The sequence below is a fragment of the Microtus oregoni genome, unplaced genomic scaffold (assembly GCF_018167655.1).
Source record: "Microtus oregoni isolate MIOR12 unplaced genomic scaffold, Mior012 000000F_ref0000247, whole genome shotgun sequence".
Lineage (NCBI taxonomy): Eukaryota > Metazoa > Chordata > Mammalia > Rodentia > Cricetidae > Microtus > Microtus oregoni.
In genome coordinates, this window is record NW_024543059.1 from 1680852 (window position 1) to 1705514 (window position 24663).

The 24663-nt window shown below is 54.9% G+C and overlaps 1 protein-coding gene across 2 annotated transcripts; it reads right to left on the reverse strand.

Moving 5' to 3' along the window:
- Window positions 1-6872: 6872 nt before the first annotated feature.
- Window positions 6873-24663, reverse strand: LOC121450881 (protein Wnt-11). 2 transcript variants are annotated; one of them, XM_041656242.1, is made up of 6 exons: window positions 24551-24663; window positions 20784-20966; window positions 14123-14358; window positions 12453-12730; window positions 9754-10046; window positions 6873-7503 (listed from the first exon to the last, which is right to left on the reverse strand). In XM_041656242.1, the coding sequence occupies exons 2-6, from the start codon at window positions 20864-20866 to the stop codon at window positions 7329-7331; spliced, it is 1065 nt and encodes a 354-aa protein (XP_041512176.1). In that variant the 5' UTR covers window positions 20867-20966; window positions 24551-24663; the 3' UTR covers window positions 6873-7328. The 2 variants fall into 2 exon arrangements, with proteins under 2 accessions (XP_041512176.1, XP_041512184.1); XM_041656250.1 differs by lacking the exons at window positions 14123-14358; window positions 20784-20966; window positions 24551-24663 and having other exon boundaries at window positions 12617-12706.

Below are 24663 nucleotides of genomic sequence, written 5' to 3' on the forward strand. Positions count from 1 at the left end.
GGGGGTGCTGGGCCTGGAGGATGGGAGGTTGGTCCAGCCAGCTTGGACCCCATAAGCCATGATGTGCCCACCCTGTCCTCTGTCATATCGTGTGACCTACATTCTGGAACCAGGGACCAAGCCACAAGGCAAGGTGCAAGCAGAGCCTGTGGACATGCCTGGGCATGGAGTCAGAGCTGGATGATGGGTGGTCAACCTGAGCAAAGGGAGCAGTTTCACAATGACGGGGTGTGGGGGAGCCAGGAGGATGAGAGGTGGCTGTGAGGAAAAAATTGCTAAGGGGCAGCTCCGCTGGCGCAAGGAAATCCAATTAGGCCAGATCAAACCAAATCAAAATGCCCATCGTTTTATTAAATACGGCGCTCTCGGGTGGCGGGGAGACAGGAAAGTGGGGAGCCCATGCAAACCCAGAACCACGAGTTTCTCCTCTGGGAGTCCACTTAAATACCCCATGGGCGTAGTCCTGACCCCTCCCCGGGGGATGCTGGGATTTGGAGTCCAGAGCAATGCAACTCCCTAAGCCAGGGGCTGGGGCTACGCTCCAGACTTAACAGTGGCTAGGTCTCCCTGAGGCCTGACCTGTCAAGTTGAGAGGGACTTCTGGAGTGCAGGGTGCAGCGTTGTGACACCTCCCAGCCCAGGTGTGCTCTGTAAAAGACCCTGAACCCCAAGGTGTGTCTTCTAGGATCTAGAAGGCCCCAAGGCCTTCTCCAAGCAGGCCCCAGCCACTTTGGGTGAAAAGAACCTAGTTTCTATCCTCCATGATCTAGGTTGAGGGGCAGTTAGGCCTAAAGGGGAGGGTGTTTTCCCTCCTTAGGGTTTCACTCTTGAACTAATCAGAGCCCTCGCTCAGCTGGTGGCAAGCACACAAAGAGGCTCATCCCAGAGCCTCCACACTTCCTCCCACAGGCCAGGGCTTCTGGGTAGCACTGGGCAGTCCTAGCCTTCAGCTGGTAGCCAGGGCCTCCCACCAGGGGAGGAGGCTGTCTTCCTTTCTCCTGAGTCCCCCTTCCAGCCCAGGGAAAACATGTCTCCCCTGGTATTTATTTCTAAGCTCAGCATTTGGAGACCAGGCTCGGACAGCCGGTGTCCAGAGCCAAGAACCACAGGCTCACTAGAGTGCAGGGGCCTGGGAACGGCTGGCTCACCCATGGAGGTGATGTTGCCTCTCTCCGCCCCCCTCGTCAAGTGTCAGAGTGATTTATGGGCAGATGCTGAGGCTAAAGAAAATAGGCCGTCTTAGGGAGCGACCCCTCCGCCTGGGTGCTAACTTGCCACAGGCCCAGGAGAAAGGGAGAGGTCCCCTACTGGGTGACCTTGGCCGGGTCCCTTCCCTCTTTGGGCCTCTGCTGCCTTTGAAATGGGTCTGGAAATCGGGCCCAGACCACAGAATTGCCACTAGATCAAAAGAGAGTTAGATGCCAGGTGCTCAGAGCCTGGCACAAAGCAGCCTGCACTATGCCCTTGTTAGGAAATCCCCCAGGTGTGCCCTGTTCAACTGCAGCCCGTCCACTCAACTGCAGCCCGCCTACTGACGAGGGCGTCCCCCTGCCTCAGCTCCCTGTGAGCTACCACGAACCCAGAACCACTCTATACCAATTCTGCCCAAACGCTGTCTCCCGGGAAGCCTACTTCATCTTCTATCAGTCAGCGTTCCGGGCCACCCCGAGCTGCTTTTATCAAACCTCTTTGGCCACCTGTTAACGTGCGCGCGCGCACACTGCGAGCCTTCCAGATTTGCTTGCTCTGCCGGTCCCCAAACCCGAGGGGAGGGGCCTGGGGATGAGAGGGCTTGCCTCGATTGCCAGGAATCTTCCGTGCAGTGCCCGGAAAAGGGAAAAGGGGGAAGCTGTAAGACAGCCCGGAGCGAGGGACCTCATCCAGTGTGGCACCCAGATAGGTGGTTAGAGTCGGCCAGGTGGAGTGCGGCCACTACCCAGGCCAAGCATGGCTGGAGATGTGGGCCAGCCAGACCCACCAGGAGCAGATAGAGAGGGCCTGAAAGAGGCCAGTGTAGCTACGCCTAGTATACCGCACAAACAGGAAAAAGACAGACTGAAAAAAATACCAAACAGCCACTCTAACACGGTTAAAGACTTAAGAGAAGTTTGGTTGAGTTTTTTTGCTATTGTTAATTTTTGAGACAGGGCCTCATGTAGCCCAGGCTGGCTTCACAGGCCCTGTGTGGTCAAGGATAGTCCCCTGCATCAACTTCCTGAGTGCAGGAAGGTGTGTGCGTCATGACTGGCTTGCTGATAATATAAAAGAAAGGCCTACGAGGAAACCCTAACACGGGCGCCTGGAAGTCGATGGAAAATTGTCAGTGTCAAATTCTAAGACTGACTTATCTCATGGCTCCTTGGTTTCTCAGGCAGAGGGGAGAGGAAGCAAGAAGCTGTGTGAGTTGGGCACTTTTCTAATCTCCTTTGTGCTGACCCCCAGAGTCCTGGCTTCCCATATAGAACAGCCTACCGTGTGGGCCTTTCAGAGCCAGGGCACCTCAGAATACGGTGGTCCCATGAACTATACCCCTGTGCATCTGAGCTAATTATTATTATTTGAGGGAGATGAAAAAGACATCCTTAACTGAGAGGCATTACAGAGGATGGCATTTGTGCACCTAACAGTATGTGATTGGGCCCTGGGACACAGCACAGGAGACCAGACACAGATCTCTGTGCTATGACTCTTGGTACAGGGCCTGATAGGTGCTACTGGGCCAGGATCTGAGCCTTGCTTCTTTCTGCATAGACTAAATATTTGGGCTGCCCATACCCTAGCTGGCCATCACCCTGGCCGGGTGCTGGATGGGGAAGAGGAAATCCTGCCTCCCTGAGGCCACTACAGAGGGTGTTGCGATTGATGGCATCTGACCTTGCTCTGCCACAAGCCCAGCAGAGGTCCTGAGGCAGCCATTACCCTCTGGTTCCATTTCCTCAACTGTAGAATGGAGTTGGAAGCAGAAGGACTGGGCAGGCCTCCCAAGATGTCATCCTGCTCTTTCTATTGACTCTGTCTTCTGGGGACACTTGCTGCACAGCTGACCTCCAGTGAGTAACATTGAGGGGATGCCCCAGGAAGTGTTACAGGAAGACCAGGCTCATGTGAAAGTACCCAGATGCTGGCTAGGCACATTTTCCCTCTTCCCTCCATAATAAAAACCAAGCCACTGTGGCAAGGGCTATCGCAGGGAATGGACCTCCAGCACCCAAAGGACAGGGAGTCACAAGACCAATGGGTGGGGCTTTCCAAAGAGTCCAGAACTCAGATCCTGGCTCCATGACCCCAAACTGTCACTCAAGGCTTCGTCTCTGGCTTGCTCACCCGAACTCTTGGCTTCTTCCCTCAATTCAGAGGCGGGATGTGGGATGTGGCGGTCCTCATTTTACATATAAGGGAACTGAGTCACAGAAAGTGACAGAGGTCATCCAGACATGATAGGGCAGAACTGAGTCTGTGCCTGGCTCTGAGAGCCTTGTTTCTGCAGTGATGGGTTGACCGGTAAGCCACCAGCTTGGGTAGTGCCTAGGACACAGAGGGTGCCCTGGAAGAGGTAATTATGGGGCACCGTCACTGTGGGGTCCCACCGTCACTGTGGGGACCCACCGTCACTGTGGGGTCCCAGTTCCAATGAAGGTGACTCTGTCAGGGCATCCATATCCCTAGATATCAGGTGATAAGATTTGGAAAGTTTGTCTATAGACAGGAATTTGGGGAGGGGAGTTGTTTAATCTATTGTTTGTTACTAGGTGTATATATGTGTGCACTTGTTCAGATGTACATACATGATACATGTACATATGTTGACACACCACAGCACGTGTGTGGAGGTGATAGGACAATTCTTGCCAGTTCTCTCTCCTTCCACCCTTATGTGAGCTCTGGAAGTCAAACTGAGGTTTCTGGTTCTGCACAGCAAGGATGTTTGCCTGCTGAAGCATCTCACTGGCCTTGCTTTGGCCTTTTGAGATAAAATCTTACTATGATGCTATGCTCAGACTCAATCTTCATCCCTCTACCTCCCAAGTTTTTGGATTACCAGCCTGTGTCACCATGCCTGGCTGTGGGTATAATTCTTCTAGAACCTTCCAGTCACACCTCCTTTGGGAGCTTCTCCTAGAACATATGTCCTGTTTTAAGTGTCCAGGCCCCAGATACTGAGTCCCAGGGCAGGGGATGGTAGACTCCAATCTCTACTTCTGCTTCAATCCCTCAATGGCCCTGGTCCCCAGAGGAGACCTCACTGCCCACACTCACCAAGAGCATTGGAGACTGAAGCCTGGGGACAAAGTGGCAAGGCTTGGCAGGATTGAACCTCCCTTGACCAGGACCAGAGGGATTCTGGTGGAGAAGGGGTCTCCGGCCTCTCATCTATAAACTGCCCTTCAAAGGAGAGGCCTGGAAGTCTCCAAACCACCAGGTAAACAGCATCAGGGAGGCGACATACATCCAGTCTGGACAAGAACTCCAGCCTCTGCCCTGACTCTCACTGGTGTCCTCTGGCCTGGAGTGGGTCTGGGAGACTCTAGTGGGTGAGATGGTATCCTCAGAGTTCAATCGGTCACTGTCCACGGTCCAAGGAGCACAGGGGCCCTGAGGTGTGTATTACAGGAGACCCTCATAGAGATGAGACAACCTGGAAATGGAGTCTGGGCTCAAGACTCATCACGGGTAAGGCAGAGACTCCATCTTAATGTAGTTAGCAAATGCCAGCTGTCACAGAGCTGGAGTCTCCATAAACATGAAGCCCTCAAGCCTGTCTCCTGAAGAGACCTTCACTTACTATCCAGGTGTTCCCTGGTCCACTCCTGCCCCGTGTCCTCCTGGCTACAGCGACGTGGGCCTTGTTGGCGCAGCCATGCTGATATCCTCATTGGTAAGTTCTGGGGTTAATGCATGGGGTCTGCATGAGGTGGCTGCCTGCTTGGGCTAGGTGGATTGACTGGCCCTGGAGTGAGGAGAGGGCTTGGGGCAGGAGGCGTGAGTGAGGCTGGCACAAGACAAACTGTGTGCCCCTGGTGGAGAAAGTGAGAATCAGCACCCCTATGTCCTGGCTGGTTCCAAGAAGAGGCCCAGAGTCAATGAGAAGCCCCCTGACTGTGAATCTAGGAATGGGGGGGAAACCTTCAAGTTCACAGACTCTGCTGTCTGCAGCCTGTGCCTCCCAGCCTGCCCCTTGCTCTTCAGTCCCCCTGAGCCCAGCACACTCTTAGGGAGGCGGAGGCAGTGGGGACATAAAATAAACATTTGGGGCTTAATGTCCCCTGTGCATCGGACCACAGGCCCCTCCCCATCGGCTTCCTGGATGTGGACAAGCCCCTTTCCCCTGCTCGTCTTCCTTCAGTCACCCCAACTTTAACCCTGAGGCCTAGGCAGATGAGGCAATGGAGATCTAGGGACTGAAAAGGAGAGAGCATCCTTCACTGCCACCAGCCTGGAGAGAGGATCCTGATTTAGTCATGTGAGCAAGGGGACCGGCTGAAAGTAGGATTCTGCCTGCAATCATCTCTGCAGGTGGGTGGTGGCCTGGGGGACAGTCAGGGACAGCCCAGTAGTAGTCCATTTGGAGAAAGCCTGTCAGTAAAGCCACAGACATCCAAACTGCTCAGTCCTGGATTGTTCTTTCCCTCCCGTATGACACCAAGCCCCGCTCAGCAGTCTGAATCCTGACTTTGCCGCTGGTATACCATGATCTTAAATCGCATTATTTTTTCCTTTATGAGCCTGATTGCTCATAATAAAACAGAGGTGGTGGACCCTATGCCATGGAATAGTTATGAAAACTGAAGACAACAGCTGCAGAAACCCATAGAGGGCCAGAGGTTGCCTGGAGTCACAACACAAGAGGGTAAGCAGGATGCTGGGTGAAGCCAGATCTCTTTGTACAACATCTGGCTTCTCTTGGGTCTGGACTCCTGTCCGGAGCCTGGTCTGTGTCCGCTGGTCTGTGGCAGAACACAGCAGCGATGTTTGGGGCTGGGCCGGGCCCCACATGGTGTGGTTGCTTTGGCCTGAGCCACCTCTCTACAGGGCCTTATCTGTCCATTCTCTCCTTTCCCACAAAGTAATCTTTCTCTCTCTTGGAAAGTTCCTGTTTCCTCCCCGCCGTCTTGTCTCTCCCCAGGCCTGTCTCTGGAGACTCCAGCCAGCCTCCCACACAGGTCCAAGCTGTTCAGCACAGGGGTTCAGAGTCTACAATGACCACCCCCTGACTCAGGATGGTACAAACAGGCTATCCAGAGCATGATGGAAGGTTTTACTCCCAAACCTACAGGTACAGAGTTCTATATCTTTGAACACAGTAAACTCCAGGGCTGTTGCAACCCAAATGAAGCCCTACCCCCTGCTGAGTGGATCCAGCAGGATTCAACCCCAAGCCTGGGGTAAGGAGCCCTTCGGGATCCAGTGATCTGCCTCCTTCTTGGTTGCTTAACTCCTAGCCACTATCTGGGGACCCACCGAAAACCCACCAGGGCTACCTCGCTAAGGTCCCAGCTTCCCAGGGTGGCTTTTCTTGCAGCCAGCTTAATGGGTCTAAAAGCAAGGCCAATGGCCGTGCTGTGGTATTAAGAATGTCCCTGAGGAATAAAGACACTGCCAACTGGGTTTATGTTTCAAGACGTCTGTCCTCACCCTTGACCAACAGATCACAGACAGGGAAATAGGCCAGGACCAGGTCCGGGGACCGGGTGGAGTTGAGACATCAATGGGAGGCCGCCTTGTCTAGAAACTGGAGAGTCCCCCCGCCAGACCAGGAGCTAGAGATTTGGGGTGCAGGCTGGGGCTTGCTGAGCATTCATTGCACACAGTTGTTTAAAATATAATCATCATATATACATATATATATATTATATATAACATATAAAGAGGAATTGAAGTGAGCCACCCCAAAGAAAAAGCTATATTTTATAAATATTTCTGTAACTCCCGCATCCCAAAGGAGAGGGGAAAGAAAAATAAAAATTTACAACCCAGTTAGTGGTTCCATGTGGTGGGCACAGGGTCCCAAAGAACATTCTGAGAGGCTGGTCTTTCTGGCCTTGAAAGGTCAAACGCACACAGTCCTACCCAACCCTGCCCTGGCTTCTTGGAGCAGCCTGGAAGGCAACATGTGGGCACTCGGGCCCCAAGCTGCCAGGTTATTTTTAATCCTATCGGTTTCCTTTGATGTCCCGGCCCTCCCAGGGCGACCAGGTCTCCTGTTCCCGGTGGCTTCCAAGTGGAGTCCCAGCACAAGCCTCCTCCCACGCCTGGCATCTGGGATCGGCAGGGAAGTCCACGGGGTCTCCAGGCCCTTCAGTGGGTCCACAGGGGCGGAGCGCGCAGCCTCACTTGCAGACGTAGCGCTCCACCGTGCGCTCACACCTGCGGCAGGTGACAAAGCAGCACCAGTGGTACTTGCAGTGACACCGCTCCACCACGCGGTCCGTGTAGGGGTTGTAGCCGCGCCCACAGCACATGAGGTCGCAGCTGTCACTGCCGTTGGAGGTTTTGTTGCACTGCCTGGGGGTGGGAATGAGAGGTTAGTGAGCACCCGTCACCACCAGCATCTGCCTCTCCCTGCCAAGCAGCCTGCACCCTCGCCATTGTGGCTGGCCCAGCCCCGCAAGAAGGAGGATCAATCTGGGGGGAAACCGAGGCTTTCCTCCTCCCCTAACTTCCCTGTGTTTACAATAAGCTCTGATGGAATTGTTGCTATCTACCAAACTGCCTACCTACCTACCTACCTACCTACCTATTGAGAAAGAGTCCCTCACTGAAACCAGAGCTCAGGCATCCACTTGGCAAGACTGGCCAGTGAGTTCCGGGGCACCTTCCTATCCCTGCCCCCACCTCGTCGTTAGGGTTCTAGATTTATGCCATCACACAGGTGGTGGGGATATAAACTCAGATCCTCATCTGTGGCAGGCGAGGGGATGTTCAAGAGAGGGTTTCTCTATGTGACAGCCCTGGCTGTCTGCCTGGAACCAGTTCTGTAGACTGACTAGGCTGGCCTCAAACTCACAGAGATCAGCCTGTCTCTCCTCCCAAGTGCTGGGATTAAAGGCGTGCGCCACCACCGCGAGGCTGATCCTCAAACTTACAAGGCAGGTAGGTGCCTTACCAACCGCACCTCCACCCCAGACCCCCCCCCCCCCTTTATAATTAATCTTTAATTAAGCTGTAACGGAGGTGAGTGTCATTTTCACAATCAAAAAACTCAGGAGACATTCTGCAACACTGAAAACAGCCCAGGAGGCCCCTGGGCCTGGACACTTGGGTCTGCTGAGTGCAGGCATGCAGGTGTCCAAGGGAGCCCGCAGTGACACCTCCCAGAGGCATTCTGCATCCTTCTGTTTGTGGAGCAGATGCAATGCATAACAGCAGCTGCTCTCACTGCAATGAGGGACAAGCAAAAGTTCTCTCCCTTAACACCGGTGCCAAGGCCGCTGCTCAGCCTCCTCCCCTAAGCTATGGCGGGAGGTGGGGAGCCAGGAAGGTCTCCCTGCTGCCGTCTGCCTGCCTGATAAAGGGACAGCTATTCAGGTGAACTGTCCCTTGGGCAAGCACTGAGGAGGGACTGTGTCTGAGGGATACAGTTGGGGACAGAGCAGCAGAGCACTGGGGAGACAGGGCGCTAACCCACAACCTATGGGGAGAGTCTTCTGCGATTCTCTGCTCACTCCATGTCCTCTAGGGCCCTGTGCCCAGCCCCTGTGTGTTACAGATTCAACTCCCCTTCTCAGCCGCTCACACCCACCCTGCCGCTTCAAAGCCAACTCGCGTTCCTTCCTGTCTCTTTTGCCTGACCCACTCCACCTCCACTCTGCCCACCCCCTCAATCTGGCCTCCAGATGGGAGCCTGGGCCTCTTCCTCACAGAGCCCCGGCCCGTGGGGACAGAGCCCTAAACCAGCCCTCCCCTCTCACAGGCAAGACCGTGGGCTGCGGAGGAAGCAGAAGCTGGCCGGGCACCAACAATGTGCCAGACACGTTCCCAGACACCCGCTCTCTGCTCCGTATTTCCCTAACCTTGTGAGCACCAGCTTCATGGAATGCTATGAGCGGCTCCTTAATAAAAGAGTTCCCCGGCCGTGTACCTCTGGGAAACTCGGTTTAATCAAATCCTTAGCTGAGGCTCCCTCAAGCCTTGGGGATGGCCAGAGAGCTGCCCAGGTGCATCTGATCACAGAACTTTCTTCCCTAGGTTTCCAGGAACCCTCTTTGCCAAAGCAGCCACCTAGTTCCTTAACAGCCCCACCCAGCACACATTAGGTCATGGGCCCCTTCCTTGTCTTTCCTGTCTCCCTATCCAGAGCCAGGGTTGGGCCAGCTATGGGGACCTCAGGCCCAGCCTATGTAGTCCCCAGGGGACATGGGAGGACTGGAGTCGGGGGACAGCTCATCGGCTCTGCTTTGGGTACTTCCTCGCTGCCTTAGGTTGGATGCTGCCTGCATCTCTCCTTGTGCCTCTTAGTTCCTCCTTTGTCCAATGAGCAGGAGGGGCATTTATCCCTCACCTGTCCCTGTGACATCTCCTGAGCTCCTGTTTCATGTTGGGCAGCTCTTCCTAGTCCCTGTCATACGGTACCACTGCTGTTACTTCCCATCTAGGGAGAGGGTGGGGCCATCAGCCTCTATCCCTGAATCTCCTCAGTCTCCCTGAAACCTCCTCCCCACACTGGGCAAGGACTCCACTCTCCAATTGCTGAGTCACCACTGTGCTCGGGCCCAGCCCTGAGTAAGGCGTGTGTAGGGGTGGCAGCGCACCTACCTGTCTTGGGTCCCGTGGGATCCCACCTTCTCATTCTTCATACAGAAGTCAGGGGAGCTCTGTAGATACACCAGTTCTGAGTCCTTCACGGGCCTGATGTCCAGGTCCTTGGGCACTAGGTGCTTGCGGGTGCCCATAGGCCGGTGCACCACCTTCGTGGCCGACAGGTAGCGGGTCTTGAGGTCAGCAGCCACATCCCGCAGTTCTTGCAGCCCCTTCCAACAGGTACGGATGGAGCAGGAGCCAGACACCCCATGACACTTACACTTGGTTTCCAGGGAGGCACGCAGAGCCTGCGGACAGGCAGGGTGTCGGCAGGATACCAGAACCCCTCCCTGGCCTGTCAGGGCTCTGGCCCCCCCACCTCATGACTGGGGGTTTTTGGGGGTTCATGTCCCACTGGATCCTCAAGGGATGGAGCATTTGGCACTAAAGTCGGGGGGTGGGGGTCATGCTTCCACTCCAGGGCAGCTAAGAGGGGCATTTGCAGATACACACTCAGCACAAATGTCCTAACACAGCTGCCACAGCCCATCCGGGAGACCCACTCTTTGCCCTGCCCTAAACAGGAAGGCGCGAATACGCTACGTCTGACCCCCAAGTTTGCAGTTAGAAGATTGCGGGGCTGGGATTTGAACCTGCATCTGACAGTGATTCCAAAAGCTGACTTTCAATTGTTCTACGCCTTCTCTCTCCCACAAACCAGGACTTACTAGAGGCTTGCCTGAAGAGCAAAGAGAGCAAAAGGAAGGCAGCTGGGGGAAGGGTGGGGAGACAGGAAGGAGACAGTATGGGGGTGCACCTCTTTCTGGACCCACCCACGGCTGCCGGGTGACCCTCTGCCGTCACCCAGCCTCTCTGCTCTTAAGTCTGAAGCTGGCAGGAGGCTGCTCCCTGGTTGAGTGTGGTAAGGGTTAAATGAGCTGTACCAAGGGGTGTGTGGGTTATAACAGTTTAAATCAATATTGGCTCTGAACATGCAGTTTAAATCAGAGCTGTGGGGGAAACTGGAAAGCCCTGGGCCAGGCCTGTAGGCAGGATCCAGCCCTGGTCTGAGAAATGACTCTTCCCCCCAAGTCTTCCCTGGGCCTCATTTTCCTGTTGGTGTCTGAGGGTCAGAGGTCAAACACCTTCTAAGGACCTTTCTGTTCAGCTCTTCAAACCCCTGCTTACAGGACACTTCCCTCTCCCTTGTCCTGTAAGGGTCATAGGTCACCTGTATTCACACCCTGAATCACGTGGCTGAGGAAACTGAGGTGAAGATTGGCTTGGCCTTGCTCCAGTCCCTCAGTCAGTGAGTTGGTTGGGGAGCTAGGCAAAGTGTCAGGGATCATCCTTATCATGGCAACAGGAAATGGGGACTGAGGAAGCATACTAGTTATAAAATCTGGAACTTGCTAGATGCCTAGGAGGGAGAAGAAGGAGACACAGGCACCAGGGACAGAGCGCTGAAGCTCGATTCCTTGAATCCGGTCTGGAAGGTGTGGACACTCAGGGGCAGGTGCTAAATTGCCTGGTCCTGATGTCATTTAATTCTCACACAGCCCTGGACTACAGGGAACAGCATTCGCCTTTAGCAGGTGGCTCCAAGAACAGGCCTGATGTGTCCTGAGATGGAAACTAAGTATTTAGTTTGGGGGGGGGGGGCAACCCAGCTGGAGGCTGAGGTCACCATAGTGATAGTCACCATCTTTGGAGCTAGGTAAAAGCTCTCTGGGTTCCCACAATGGGGCCAGTCCCAGGGCGGGGAGGTGGGAACTCCTGGCTAGTGTGATCTGACTTCAGTTTTCCCAGACCGTCCAAGGACAGCCTGGACATTCAAGAGTCACCAGGGACAGGTGAAGGTGGGTGGGTTTGCACAGATTCCACTTCCTCAGGCCACGTGTTCCTGGCTGAGCCACCAGGGCTAAACCATTTGAGAGATTCCTTCTGCTACATAGTACACTCTTCCTGGGGCCTTCTCCTATCAGTGAGAAAGGAACAACAGAACTTTTGGGGGTTGTTCTGGGATCCCAGGAGGGAAAGAATAGAACAGGGAGTGCATGTTCACACCACGGATTGGTGCCAAGTTTATCATTCCGAAGTAAAGGTGATTGCCACGGACCCTGACGACCTGAGCTGGATCCCTAGGACCAGTGGGAGAGAACCAACTCCCCCAAGCTGTACTGTCACTTGCACATGCATATCCATACATGTAAAAGTTTAATTTGGTTCATTCATTCCCACACTCGCCCAGCCTTTTGGGTAGCAAGCAAGAAACAGGGAGACACTGGGAGCAGATTCTGGGGAACCCATTCTCTCAAGGCAGCGTGAAATCCCCCTCCCATTACAAAGAGGGGGTGTAGTGTAAAGTCTGTGGTCCAGCCCCCTCCCTGTCCTCAGGGAAGGCTGAGGAACTTACAGGAGGACCCACCCTGTCGTGGCTTTCTAGCTGGGAAGGAACAAGGCCAGAGAGAAAGCAAGTCACCCTTCAGGAAGTCAGGGCCAGCGCCAAGGGCAGAACTCAGAAGTCTGGGCTCCCAGCTCATTGTTCCCTCTGCTTGGAGCACCCCAGAGAGGAGAAGGGGCAGGCAAGCCCAAGCTCTAGAGAGGGGAGAGTGGCAGGGTCCCAGCCCATTCCCTCTCCCACACCCTCATGGGGCCCACCATGGGGGCCAGTGGCCCAGGCACACCCTCTGGGGCGGGTGGGGGGTGGTTACCTGTCTCCCCACTTCACTGTTGTGTAGACGCATCAGTTTATTGGCTTGGGATCCCGTTTTTTTCACCTTCATAGGAGCATCGGAAAACTTGGCCCCCATGAGGAGCCCGTAGCTGAGGTTGTCCGCACATCCTCCCCAGCGGTTCCCGGGCCCGGGTGGCTCACCTGGGACAGGGCCGCAGGAGCAGCCGGGCAGGTCGCCAGAGGTGCAGGCCCGGGCGATGGTGTGGCTGATGGTGGCGGCCGACAGGGCATACACGAAGGCTGACTCCCGGGTACCTGTGAGAGAGGTGAGGGTTAGAGGGGCTGGAGGTCAGGAGGAGGCCAGACCTTGGCCTGAGGTCATCTTACTCCACCCATACAGTGGGCAGCACAGAGGGACCCAGCTGTCCCCAGAGCAGTGCAGAGAAGGACTTGCAAGGGCTACCAGTCTGCTAGTCACAGGGTGCTTTACATAAGCAAGAACCTCAGCCCCCTGAGCCCTGGTGGGAATTCAGGACTAAGAGCCGATTTAGAAACCCATTCTTTGTGAGAGAATCTCACTGCTAAGATGAGACCATCCTGGTCATGTGTCCTTAGAGCAGGAGGGAACTGGGGGTACACAGACACGGATGGGGGGCACCATATGATATGTGAGCTGGTTGTCACAGCTGTAGGTCAAGGTACTGCAGAATACCCACAGCCACCTGGAGCTTCCCGGGACCCAGGGAGACAGCATAGCCCTGCAGAGAACTCATTCACAGACTTGGGGCTTCTGGAACAATGTAACAGTATGTAGCCCAGGCTGCCTTGGGGCTAGTTTATTGCCACAGTCTCTCAAGTGCAGGATTACAGTCTGGGCCCTACTCACAGCTGGGAGACAGGACATTTCCATTGTTTGAAGGCAGCCCGTATGCAGGACAAGGACACTGTGACAGAGCCCCAGGAATGAGCATAGAGCTACTGGGGTCCCACTCCATTCCAGGCCGTCCTGGCCCCACATCTGAATCCTGGCCCTGTCTCATAACTAGCAGTTACCACCCCTACAGAACCTCAGTTGCTAACTGTAGAGCCCACCTGACAAGCCTTCCCTGGTGTTCCGACATCTTGGGGTGTGGGGGACTGACTGCCATCTGCCATCTGAGACCCCGTGATGCCTGGACCCCGTGGTTGTGTGGGGTATGCACTCAGCCTGTGTGCACTCAGGTTCCCTCCCGGAAGCCTGCTTCAAAGCTATTTGCTGCTGCCTGGACTACTTCGTGCATCACAGCAGTTCCCGCCAATCAGGTTTGCCTAGGTCCACCTGCCTGCCCAGGGGCGGGCTTTCCACCAGTCTCCTTATATTGACTTGGCTTTCAGTACAGCAGGGAGCCACCTTGGTGCGGTCTAAGGCAATATCCTTCCTTCATCCATGCATTACAGCACACGTGTGTCCCGAAGCGTTATTCGGGCCAATGTATGTGCTGATATAGTCACTCATTAATATTTATCCATTCCCCAGTTCGTGCCTGAAACCCGTATCTATGAATGACTCATCCGCTCAAGCGTCCGCCCAGCCGTGGCTTATCCATCTGTGTAACCATCCATCTTGTCGCTCATCCGTCCACCCATGAATCCACGCACCTATCCAAACACACAGAGCTTCCGCAGGGATCCTCCCGCCACAGCAGCACGGCGCCCCACAGCCCATACCTCTCTCCAGGTCAAGCAGGTAGTTGGGGGCGAGCTCGATGGAGGAGCAGTTCCAGCGCATGTCGGCGAAGGCCCTGCGGCAGGCCTTCATGGCCTCCCGCGCCGCGTGCACGATGGTGCGCATGAGCTCCAGGTTGCTGCGGCAGAGCTGCACCTGCGCAGACACCAGGCCCTCCAGCTGCTTGCAGTGTTGCGTCTGGTTGAGCGCGAGGGCTGCTGGCGTCTTGGACAGTGCTCTGCATACCCCGAAAACCACCAAATGGAAGAAAGACAGGGTGTGAGGGGCGTTTGGTCCGCAGGTCAGTCCTCCCCGTGAACAGACTCAGAATCATTTTTGCCAAGAGTAACGTGGCAGAGCAACGGTTTGCCTGCCCTGGCCCAACCACCTGCCGTTTGGGCATGACACTATCTCTCTCTGGGCCTTACACCCTAATCCTAACACAGAATCACATCCTTTATCCTGCCTGAATCGTATAATTGTTTTAGGAATAGATGCATCTGCAGTCTGCAAAACATTTCCAGCCACTGCCTCAGACCTCCTGGCCATGAGTTACTAAGCTCCTTCCATTCACTCAGCACCGGTAGCTGTGTGCCAGAACCAGGGCTGGAGTCTCGTAATAATTACACGTGCTATTAGTTAGACCCTTACGCTATTGCACACTGTGCGTTAAGAGCTTTACACCATTACTGCGTGCGATTCTACCACCATTGATCACCGTTGTAAAGTCCTCACCCGTGCAAAGGATTGCCCTTCAACAACTCAAGGACACTGACATTTATGGCGATCCAGAATTTAGAAAATTCAATACCTAGTCCAGACAGTCAAGGATCACTGGTCCCCTCTGGTCTTCGGGAACATTTAGTCTAAGGGCCCATCAGCAATGACGCAGAAAGGCCCCAGATGCCCCAGCTCCTAGAAGGCCTAGGGAAAGGCATAAGCTTGAGAGGCCCTACTGTGTGACTTGGGCAAATCACCTAAGCTCTCTGGGCCTCACGGCCCTCAGCTGCAGTAACGATCATTTCTACTTCAAAAGAAAACAGGGAGGCTTAAATAAGATAATGTGCTCATGTCAGGCATAGCGACACATGCCTGTGATCCTAGACTTCAAACCTCAGCTCATTGCCAAGGGGAGTGAAGAGACTGGATTTCCTCCATGTTGGCAGATGAGAGGGTACTGCTCTTCCTTTCTGAACAGGCACAAAATCCTGGCGAAGGCCGAATGAGGTAATTTTTGATAAGTTGGTTTCTTTCTGCCTGTCTGCCACCCACCATATAACTCCCCCACCCCCACCCCATACAGACACAGAATATAGACACAGGAAGTAGACCCCTGAGGGCAGAAGGCCTGGCCTGGCATTTGTGGTTAGGATGCCTTACCTAGCCTAAGATCAGAGGTGAGTGTCCTAAGCCATGTCCTTCCCTTTGACCCTGGCCCACACCAGTCCAAACCATCGAGAGGGAATAATGGTTTCCTGGCCTAAGCAGATCCATTTTGGCCCAAGTGGGCTCAGACTGTAGAGGCAAGTGGTCCCTGTGTGGATCGGCCTCTCCTGGGCACACTGCAGCAGCTCTCCACAGCCCAGGAGTCCAGCTTTCCCAACCTGGCCAGCAAGGCTTGCCTGCATCCTAACAAGCTGTCAGGGCCTGGGTGGGTATGACCCACAACTCCATTCTCCCTGCTCGCTTGCTGGGTCTTCTGTGTTTTCTATGGTTGAAATGGAAGGTTTCCACGGGCCAGGGGCACACAGCCCATGCAAGCAACATGACTGTCTTCTTGGCTTTACCCTAGGCTCACCTAAAAGTAGGGTGCCGGCCAAGAAATGGGGTGCTGATGGAGCCCTTCCTGCTGAGCAGTGCAGGCAGCTCCTCAGGACTGAAGCTACTCTCAGGCCCAGTGCCCAGTGCTCCCCAGTACCTGGGGCTAACTAGTGGGGGAATCTGGGGGACTCTGCTTCCCTAGCTCCCCCTTCCCTCTGAAGTCCCCAGACATTTGCTTACCCCATGCTAGGCTAACAGTATTTTATCTGTGAGGGTACCTCCTAGAGGGCTAACTCAGCAGGATACTTTGAAACTCTTTCCAGGGGGCAGGTAGAGTGTAGCCAGACCACTGTTGGGGACAGAGGGACATGGGCATCCATGGGACCCCCAGGAGCAGCTGGCACAGTGATACACCTACTGCTCCACCCCCAAGCATTGCAAGGTCTTCCCAGGAATCCGCTGATTAGCGGTAATGACCTGGGTAAGTGAGCCCCCTTGGGGAGGCAATCAGGACTAAGGCAGAGGCGGGGGAGCCACCGTGGACAGCTCGCAGGCAGGTCTGGTTCAGAGTAACCCTAATTGGAAACATTTCAGTTTATCTGCAGTGGGGAGGTGGGGGGAGAGGATGCAGGAGGGGACAAGAGGGAACTGAGAGTTCACTGGGGAGTCTATGCCATGGGTTGGGAGGGACTTCTCTCATTCAGGAGTTAGGGTTCTCTGGCTTCAAGTTCTGGCTAGGTTACTTATTAACTATGTGACCCAGGCGAGTCATTGCCAGTGTCCAGCCTCAGTTGCCCAGTTTATAATATTCAGGGCTCATAGTTCTGTGGGTGAGGGCGTTTTCCAGGGATACAGCTGGGAAGCTCCTTGCGAGCCACAGTCTAAGGCCTGACATCAAAAACTTCACTCAGGACCAGCCTGGTCTACAAGAGCTAGTTCCAGGACAGGCTCCAAAACCACAGAGAAACTCTGTCTCGAAAAACCAAAAACAAAAAAAAAAAAAAAAAACAAAAAAAAAAAAAAAAAGAAAAGAAAAACTTCACTCAGAAAATGAGGAGACCCTGGTCAAGGATACGACCTGCCTCAGGGTCCTCAGAGTTAGCCAGAGAAAGTAGTCCTTTGGTTATATTTCTGTGGACCCTGCTGACCCCAGGAAGGTGGGAGAGCCTATTCCCTAAACCTATTTAACCCACATGCTACCAGGCTTTGGGCTGTCCTGGACCACATCCCAGTCTGTTAACCATGAAGCAGGAAAAAAATCTAGGCCAACTAAGCAAGGTCAGCCCTTCTCGGTGCTTCTATCTGGCTCCCGGGGATGGCCTTGAGAAGCTTTTCCCTTGGTGACGTGTTGGAACTCCTCTGTGATGTGCTAGGTCTAAGAACCAGAGTTTTTTAGGATTCCTGGTTAGGTTGAGGTTGAAGTTACCAGGGAATACAGGCCTGGCTTCCTCCTAGAAATTTAGGAGCTTAGTGGCTTGATGAACAAGGCCAGCTCCTTTCCTATGTTTCACAGATGGGTCAAGGGCATTGGATGAAGAGCAGGAAGCCTATAAGCTAGAGATCCAATCCTGCCTTGCAGAGGCCCCTGCTCCACCCCGTATTCACTGGACCGTCCTCCCTTAAGGAGGGCCCTGACTGGTTGCCGTGCTCAGGTACTTGCTAACCAGAGTGGAAAGGAGCTTCCAAGGACTGCCAACCCATAGGAGAGAGAGCTTAACTTGTCCACTTCAGTGTGCAACAACAGAGGCAGAGCCCAGCTAGAAGTTAGACCTCACAGACCCCAAGCCAGGACTCCAACAGCCCAGGTCAGAGCTGAGGAGCCGAGGCACAGAGAGGCTGAAGTCTTGCCCAAGGTCTGCCTGACAGAAGGGATTCCAAGGCTGGCACTCTCTACCCCACTTCATAGCAGCTGCGTGCCTTCTAGAGCCTCTTCAGGCTCTTCCTAGAGAGGACCCGCCCTTGCTGAGTAGCAGGTTCAGTGCAGTCAGCTGCTCTGAGGACAGCCTCCAAGGGCCCCCAGCTGGCCCGGGGTCTTTCCTCCCCCTCCTCCCCGAGAGGGGGCGAAAGGCTCACACCTGCTCCCCCCCCCCACACACACACACTGAACTCACCATGATTTTCCCCTCCTCTGGCTTTGGGTAGTGCCCTCCCTCAAGGCTCTCAGTGTGTCTCTAGGCAGTCAGTTTCTGACCCTGCTCCCCTTTCCCCCATACCACCTGTTTATGCCGTCCATCCCAGAAGCCCACCAGGTGGGCACCTCAGGTCACTGAGCCACATCTGGTTTCAGTTCCTGGTCAAATGTCCCTTTCATCTCCAAGTCACTTTCCAAGCCCAAGCACATGGTCCCCAGGACAGCTGGCCCTTGGAGTCCCCACCCCCACTGCACGGCCCTGAGACTTCCTTCTACCAACAGCCCAACTCAAAGCCCTGCTCCGCTCCTCATCCGCTATGAAACTGTTTAAGAACCTCCAAGGGCCGGGGTGGTGGTGGCACATGCCTTTAATTTCAGCACTCAGGAGGCAGAGGCAGGCGGATCTCTTTGAATCTGAGGCCAGGCTAGTCTACAAGAGCTAGTTCCAGGACAGGCTCCAAAGCTACAGAGAAACCCTGTCTCGAAAAACCAAACAAAACAAAAAGAACCTCAAAGGTCTTCCTCTCCTGCTCAGGGAAACTGAACACACAGCACAGGTTGGGAGATGGAAACCAATTGTGGGTTTGTGGAAAACAGCACGCAGCACACAGCAATACTGCATCTGTGTGAACAATTGTTGATGACTACTATTTCCCTGAGGGGGAGAATCCTGGGTCTCACAGGCCCTTGTATATATATATATATATATATATATATATATATATATATATATATATAATTTTAAGACAGAGTCTCCATTGCTCAGGCTGACTTTGAACTCATCTGTAGCCCAGGTAGGTGTTGAATCTGTGATCCTCCTGCCTCAGCTTCTTCAGTAGCCGAGACTACTGGTCTGTGCCACCCAGCCTTAAGCTTCTCTTCTCCTCCCAAGTCCTTCCTTCCCTATCTTCCAGCTCCAGCAATTATCAACCATTATCAAAGTTTAGCCTCCTGAGCCCTCTGCCCGGGTTCTGATCTCACCGTCACGGAGAACCAGCACGTGACCCTTGTGGCAGTTACTTAGCCTCTCCAGCCCTTCACCTCCTTATTGAGAACCAACTCCTCTTAAGGAGTGCTAACAAATCCTACAGAGGTCCACAGCTCTCAGAGAAGTGACAGGACCATTGCCTGCAAGGCACTGTGTCCCCCACCCCACCCCAGCAAGAAGGGTCAGAGGATGCTCCTGCCTCTGTCCATGCTCTCCTCCTGGGACACCTGCTTCAGCTTCCATCGCTGCCCATCTAGTCCTCCCTGGGGGCACGTCTTGAAGGCAGACACTGAGCTGTCCCCTTGTGTCAGGGCTTAGACTATGGGGTGGAGCTAAGCTGCGTGTGCTCCCAGTCAACCATCCATCCCACTCAGCGTGCACCAGCTTGGGACTGAATGTGTCACAGGCATCCTAGAACCTCAGTATTCTCTTTGTAGGACAGGGAAAGAGGGACAAGAGCAGTGGCCCCAGGGCACTGCTTTATGAGCAAAATGAGTCACCCAGGTCTGGTTCTCAGCCATGAAGTAAGACCCTTGCACCTTTCAGCAAATGCCTTTCTATTCTCCCTCACCTCCTGGTCTGAAAAACAGTGGTGGTGCTCTTGCTGACTTGTGTCCTGCCTGGGGCAAGAATGAGCAAGGGTGCCCAAGAGCAGCAGGAGCAGGTGGGAGGAGACCCACAGGCCAGACCACCTCTCCTGAAAACCAGAAGACATGAGAATGGGATTCCTCTTGAATTATTTAATCAATAACTCAGCACGAGAAAGGGTTGGACTGGTGACCTCAAGACTGTTTTTCCAAAGGTCCAGTGTCCTCTCTTTCAGCTAATCCATGGACTCTCTTCAGGAGCCATAATCCACCCTTCGTTTTTTCTGCAGACTCCCTACACATGACTCAAGCAAGGGGAGCCTTAACACATCCATCCGTTCTAGACTCTCCCCACCCTGGCGCTGTCCTCTGGGAGTCTCCTCCACACCACCCACTTCCGCGCCTGAAAGTGGCAAGCCATGGGAAATCTCTGTAACCCACATGGGTAACCCAAGCAGGAAGCCCCCCTTCTGAACTCCCAAGCCCCCACTCCTAAAGCGCTTGGAAAGTTATTTACAGTCGGGGTTTATCTCTCCCAGCCCAGGGGCAGCTCTTTCGGGAAGGGACTGCTTTTCCCTCAACCCCACTCTTTCTCCGCTGCCTCTAGCAGGCACCACAGGAGAAGCAGCCGCTTCACAGGGAAACCAAGGGGGAAATTGCCTCCAGCGACCATTAATCCCGACAGGACACCCCGCGCGTGTGCTCACAGCCTCCCGCGGTTCAGGAGCTCCCCAGGGAGCCTCCTATCTGACACCAGAGAGCCAGTGCTAACTACCCTGGCGGACGTGTACACCGAGGCCCCAGGAGGTAGAGCTGGAATGACACTTCCCCCCAAGGTCGCCCAGGTGGAGGGGTCAAAAGTGTCTTTGCAGACTTTTCAGGGGGCTGACGATCCTGGGCTGCCCCTTGTGTTCTGCACTGTGCACCCCCTCTGGATTGTGCCCCTTGGAGAGAATCTTTCCGAAATCCCTTTCTGGCCTTTGCGCAAGCCTAGGCTGGTTGAGAAAATTCCCTCATTCACTTCACAAGCCCAGAGAGAGTAAGAACAGTATTCCACAAAGGAGGTGGCCGAAGCTTAAGAATCAGTGGTCCCCGACATCCAAGCCAACTTGGCCTCGCAGATTTTGGTGCGCTCACCCAGCCTCTCCAGCCACTCTCTCCATGGCCCATTGGAGTGAAGGCAGGGTCCTACTTACAGCCACTTGATGCCATAGCACACGCCAGTGTGGAGCGCCAGGGCGAAGAGCAGAGCCTCGCAGACCTGCGGCCGCGCCTTCATCGTCGCGCGCGCCCGGCGCTCTCGGGGATCGCACCCTGCGGGAGCCGCTGCGAAGTCTGCCGTCTGCAGGCCACCACTGCCGGTCCTGCGCGCACGCCGCCTGCAGTCGGGAAGAGCGGGGCGGCGGGTTAAGGCGGTGCGCTGGCGGGGAGGCGTTTTATTCAAATTACAAAGGAGGGGTCGGGCCGGGGAGGCCGAGCGAAGCAGGCGTCCGCTCCCGCCCCGCGCCGCCCGAGACCCGCCGGCGTCAAGCTCGGATTAGGTGAGAACGGAGCGCGGCCGAGGGCGTGTCTCCCAGGCCGGATCCAGGGCTATACCTCCCAGGAAGGTATAGCCCTGGTGCCGCAGAACGGAGGTGCTGGGGGAGACCCAGAAGAGAACCTGGAGAGGACCACAAGCCGCAGGCGACACCCACCCAAGACGCACACAGACAAACTGACGGAAGAGACCCCGCAAAAAGAGGAACGAGGATGCAGGGCCACGGCAGCTGATTCGGGAAGGGATTTATGCTATTAGAATCCACAATATTGATAATTAGTTATTTGCAGCTTTAGTGGTTCTATGTTTCATCCCGAGTTTCCCTTTTGCAGAGAAGTCTCCTAGTGTGATCGCCTTTGCTCCTCCCAGTCCTGGGATCAGTATTATCACCCCCTCCATCTCAATCGAGGAAACCGGAGTCCAGAGATGGGAAAACGACTCGTTGGTGCTGGACTGTTCAGCTCTCGTCTACCTGTGCCTCGCAGGTCAGGTTAGGGAGAAAACAGAAGATTTGTCTTCTCTTGGCACCTACTTTTCAGTATGGGAAAGGGAAATTGGAAAAATGGAACGGTGGTGGATGCCCTTTACACACTGAAGAGGCTGAAGCGCCCCTTCGGACATCCCACTTGAGCGGACTAGGTAGTAGCTCCAGAGCTCCTTAGCTGAGCAGGGAAGCTCCAGGCCTGCAAGAGGTTGCTTGGGACCGCCAGGCGGCGAGCTAGAACCGCGGAGGAGAAGCTACCCCGCCCGCTTGCAGACTGCGAAGCTGCTTTCTGAGGCTTGCCCTCCTCATCATTCTCACCTCATTAACTCCCTTCCCGGCTTCTCCCAAATTTACCAACACCTGGCCTTCGCCCCGAATATGCACAGCCCCTCTCCCCTTCCAAGGAGCAAAGACAAAGGGATTCCTCCCTAAAGGGTCCACGGAGTCTGAAGAAAGAGGTGCCAGATTTGGGGGAGGTGCTGGCGGGGAGGTCGCTGGAACAGGGAAGAGCGGTTCTCATCTGGCTCTCTGAGCTTGGGCAAACCCTCAACCACCCCAGCCTTAGTTTTTCCTTTTATAAAAACAAAGAACGGGATTTCAGCTTCCTGATCTTCGTCTATTCTCTCTCTGCCTGTGTCCACTATAACGCATACCTGTGTAGCCTGTGCACATGTATGTGTTTTGTACATGTGTGAACGAGCGCGCGCGCGCGCGCACACACACACACACACACACACACACTGGGATTTGAGACGTCGTAGTTTTCTGGGGCCTTCTGGCAGAATCAAGAGGAATCCAAGTAGAAAACCTTGAAATACTTTCCCTCTCCCGTCCTCCACAGAGTTCCCCAGGTCCGAAGTGCTTGGCACAAACGAGTCTAGGCTGGGATCTCAGGGGAATTTTTGCTACAGTCCGACTCCTCCTCCCATCTCTTCGGTATCCAAATCTTTCCCTCACTATTGAAAGTTTACACACTTCCCCAAACCAGAAAAGTATCTTCAGGATCGCAGCGGAGCGGGGGGAGGGGGGGGGGGTTCAAAACCCCAGTCGTTGTCTCTTTGTTCCCTCCGTAAATGTGGGATCGCAGAAGGCGCCCAGAATTCCTGAGTGGGAAGCGAAGGGCAAGGGCTGGTCTCAGAAGGAAGCTCAAGGACTTACAGCGGGGAATCAGTATCCAGCTCAACTAACTCCCCTAGACCCTGATCGCACAGCAGACAGGTACCCAGGCCTCCAGCTACTCCCTGCTCTTCCCAGCAGTTCCAGCGGCCCTAGACTTCCTCCGCCACTACAGCGCTTTGCTGAGGAAGCACTTTTGGGCCTGGGCCTCTGGGTCCTGACATTATTCTTGTCCTTCCTAAGAAGGTCCAGCCCAGCAATGCGAGCCTCTGGGTCACCGTCTCAGCTTGCGCCCTGAGGGTCAAAGCGCATTCTTGGGGAGCCCCCGGCCCGCCAGGGGGCGCTAGCCTGGGTTCGAAGAAAGATCTGCCCCGGCCTCACACAGTGGGACTTCGGGCATGTCCCCTCCTTTTCCTGGGTTCTAATGTTCCCGTCTTGGATGAAGTGCAGAGGGACTTCCCTCTTGGCCCTGGTTATCTCATAAGACTTGTTTTGGTTAGCCCTGAAACAGACTACGCAACCTCTTACTTCAGCCTGGGCTCCTAGCCTGCGTTGGGGACAGTCTCGTAAAGGGCCCGCGGAAAACAGCGGTGCTTATAGATAAAGAGAGAGTAATCCTTTCTTTTTCTTCTTGGACAAAAAGTCCAAGCTACTTAGCTTGCAGCAGTCGGAGGAACGAGTCTTCCGGGGTTGTGCAAACGCTGGACCCCAAAGGCACTTTAGCCCTGGCCGCCAACAGGTGGTCCTAAGGCTTGGAGCGGTTGAAAGCTCTAGAAATTCCACTTTAGGTAGCCTCCCCGCTTGACCTAACCGGCGAGGATTTGCCAAACCTTTCCCAACCCCAATGTGCCATAATGGCCCAGGATTTGGTGCTGTGCGCCGGGACAATCTCCGCACCAGTATAACGCTCAAGCGGGCCGCTCCGGAAGCCTGGCCGCGAAGCTCTAAAAACGGAAAGGGTTAGACAGGGACTACGAGCCACAGCTTCAAGGTTACCTGCGTGGCTGCGTGAGACCCGGCTTTAATCTCAGACGAGATTCTGTCAGGATCCTCTATGTTGCGCAAGGTCACCGCGGAGACGCGGTGTTTGGAAAGTAGAAAAGGGAGAGCGTGGAACTCTTGCCACCCGCTGGTGCCGGATCCTGCGTTCCCAAAGACCGTGAGGGACATGGAGGCACCTCAGTGCCACGGGTGGAAGATATGGGGCTGGTGGAACTCAGCCAGATGTTCGGAGCAGGAGCGGCTCCAGATGTGACGCGGAACTGGGGCAGGACTCTCCTCACTACCCCCCAACCTGGAGCTTAGGTCGGTAAACAAAGTCACCCCACCCCTTCCCAGCTGCCTCTAGGTGCCCTTCTTACCACCCGGAGAGCCCCACCTCCGGCACTGGTGGGAGCTGTGGACTTCTCGGTCTTTTGTCGTCCCCCCCCCCCCCCGCCTCCTCACACACACCCTCTGTCGCAGTATCCAAATCCCCCACCCCCGGGATGGCTCGGGCGTGACCTCATCAACCCGCAGACTGCGAGGGAGGGGACCGAGTCCTGGGATGGGGGACAAATCGAAAGAGCTGGGGGAAAACTGAAGGAACCGTGCAACCGACCCATCCGGTGACCCTCCTAGTCCCCTGGTCCCCGAGTCATTCCATCAAGCTGTGCTCCGCCAAGCGGAGTTACTCGGAACGCTGCAAGGAGAGAGGTGAGGAAAAGAGCAATGAAGGCCACTTTGGTTTGCTTCCCCAGGAGTAGGTGCCCAATAGGGAGGTCTCTTGCGTTCAGTCGACCCTCTCTCCCTACCCTAGCGGGTCCCAGTCCACAGCCCCTGCTCACCTTCGGGGTACTCTCGTGGCGCTCCTGGCCGCCCTTGGGAACTGGGAAAGCGGCCTCGGCCTGCGGGAGCGGCGAGCACAGTCTCTGCCAGACGCCGCACAGCAGGGCGCAAG